Genomic DNA, 2,507 nt, shown 5'->3' with positions numbered 1-2,507 from the left:
TAAAACTTTTCCATAAAAAAGGTCCCTGATACTGAATAGAATAAGAACATAACTTTAGATTAATTTTTGGAGTTACAAAATTGTTTCCAGATAATCTAGTGGGGTATTTATGGCTTATTTTACTAAAATATTGATTAAATATTGTTGGAGATATATTGTTCGTGTTTTATTTTATAAACGAATTGTAAGAATAAATATATATTAATTTTGTATATGTTATATTTTATTTTGTATTTTGTATTTGTATATGTTATATTGTATTTTGTATTTTGTTTAATGATCCAAGCTTACTTAGAAGTGGCTCGCAAGGCACATTTCTTGTTGCTCCAAATACAATTCGGCAAGCATGTTTTTGTTTTGAATAAATTAATTTCAACTTTGTGTAATTTGTGCTTGCCTATACAATATTTTACATGTTTTGTTAGAATATTCTCGTTGGTTATTCTTAAGGTTAGAATATTCTCGTTGTCATAATTACCCAATGCGTATTAAACAATTGTTTAAATATGTAAAATCAACAAATGTTAATGAACTCACTGTTAATACTATATTATGTTTGATGTTTCGTTGTAAAAATAAAAAACTATTATATGTTTCAAAAAATCTTTTTACCCTAAAATATATAAATATAAAAATATATAAATATATAAATCAAAATAATGGATTGTTATTGAAACTTTTTTGCCACATTTATAGTCACATGTTTTGAAAATTTTTTAAAACTTTTGCCAAAGTTTCCGTTTTAAAAATTACGTTTAAAAACTATATTATTCAGCTGACTTCTTTTACAAAAATTGAATTTTTCGAATTGATTGAAGGGTCAAACATGGAAAAAAAATTTATGGAAAATTATTTACATCAATAATATAATAAGTATACCAAAACAAATAAAAAATAAAAAAGTAACACAAAGTTTATGACTTGTTATTTTTGCCGCGGTTCTTGTCGATGTTCTTAAACCGTCTTTTGAAAAGTGCATAGAACTGTTTTCGAAATTCCACACCAGAAACACAATAAAGAATAAAGTTATTAGAAGAATTTATTACAATGCCAAGTATTCCAAAGTGATGAAAAAGATCATAAGTTTTACTACTATCTAAACTATGGCTATCTAACTCGATTATCCAAAAACATTGTGAAGCGCACTGCCACATCAAAAAAATCAAAAAACTTATAGAGATTGTCATTAGTATCAACGTCATTTTCTTTTCTTGTGACAAAAGCATTTTTTTTGCCCTTTCTCTTTCTCCTCTTTTTTGGCATAGTTTATAAATAATTGAACAGTTTGAAACAGAAATTATTAAAAATGGAGAAGACAGCAGAAATATGCAGTGCACTCCAAACTCATAAGAATGTAATGATTTTGTTTGTGTTTGATTAAACATTTCATGAACCGAACTGTTACTTACATGTAACATTTGATAGTTATAAAAACGAGGTATATTCAAAGCAAGTGAAAGGAAGAAAACTACAAATATGATTATGTAGGTGTTTGTAAGATTATTGAGCCGTTTCGAACGTAAAGGAAACAATACAGCAATAAAGCGGTTTATTGTGAGAAAAACTACTATCCATACACTTGAACAAAATAACCAATAAAACAATGGAATTCCAATATGGGTGTAGAAAAAGGTATAACTACCGTGAATAATGCTTGGCATTAGCGCTTGTAATGCTTCAGTGCTTAAAAACAAAAATAATAAGCAAGAGTCTGTGACGGTTAAAGTGATTAAGTATACGCCAGCACTTTTTCTATCATTGCACCTCTTACGATTGATTCGTTTCCAAATAGCAACGGAGACAAAATTTCCCAACAGTCCAAAAATAGAAAAAGAAACTCCAATATAAATTGTATAAATATGATCTAGATCTGTTACACTGTCAGCCTCGCTGTAAAAAAAATTATAAAAATGGAGCATTTTGTTTTTGCTACTTTAAAATTTTTTTTTTAATGAATTAAATTTAACTCGTTTATCTTCAATTTCATCTAACAAAGCTGTTGTAAATTATATTTATTATAAAATAATTACAAACTATTACGTAACTTAATTCAGTTATTCAGAGTAACGGAAACTTCATAAAATTTGCGTTGTACGCTAAGGCGGAAAAATAATACTGTGACAATAACTAAAAAATATAATATTGATAAATGCTGCTGATTAACTTATTAAAGTTCATCAAAGTTATAAAATATTTTAAACTTATCATTATATATACAAAATATTTTGCTTTATAATCACGTTCTAGGCGTATGCAACTTATCAAAATGAGACTGATAAAGTGTGGTATAAAGTGTGGCATTAAAAGGTTGCATAAAAAGAATATTTAAAATTTATGACATATGAAATTTATTTTAAGATGGAATAAAAGAATTGTGACATTCAAAAGCAATACACAGTAATTTCATAAAACCGGAACGGTCCGGAATGCAGTTTCGTTGTTATTTTTTACGGTATATACTGTATTTACTTTTTTTACTATATAGGGTAGATTAGGGTAGTATGAGC

General features: G+C 26.8%; 1 protein-coding gene across 1 annotated transcript; it reads right to left on the bottom strand.

Annotated features, from left to right (window-relative positions):
* Positions 1–700: 700 nt before the first annotated feature.
* LOC105846322 (chemerin-like receptor 1) lies at positions 701–1,980 on the bottom strand. The gene has a single exon (XM_065787059.1). It carries the CDS (start codon positions 1,917–1,919, stop codon positions 915–917), a length of 1,005 nt encoding a protein of 334 aa, XP_065643131.1. The 5' UTR covers positions 1,920–1,980; the 3' UTR covers positions 701–914.
* Positions 1,981–2,507: the final 527 nt, after the last annotated feature.

This window comes from Hydra vulgaris, chromosome 01 (genome assembly GCF_038396675.1).
Source record: "Hydra vulgaris chromosome 01, alternate assembly HydraT2T_AEP".
NCBI lineage: Eukaryota > Metazoa > Cnidaria > Hydrozoa > Anthoathecata > Hydridae > Hydra > Hydra vulgaris.
The sequence above is the reverse complement of the archived record's forward strand: the minus strand, read 5'-3'. Positions and strand labels throughout refer to the sequence as shown.

Excerpts from the sequence above, each read along its gene's own strand:
- LOC105846322 (XM_065787059.1), bottom strand. The coding sequence starts at position 1,919 with ATGCTCCATTTTTATAATTTTTTTTACAGCGAGGCTGACAGTGTAACA.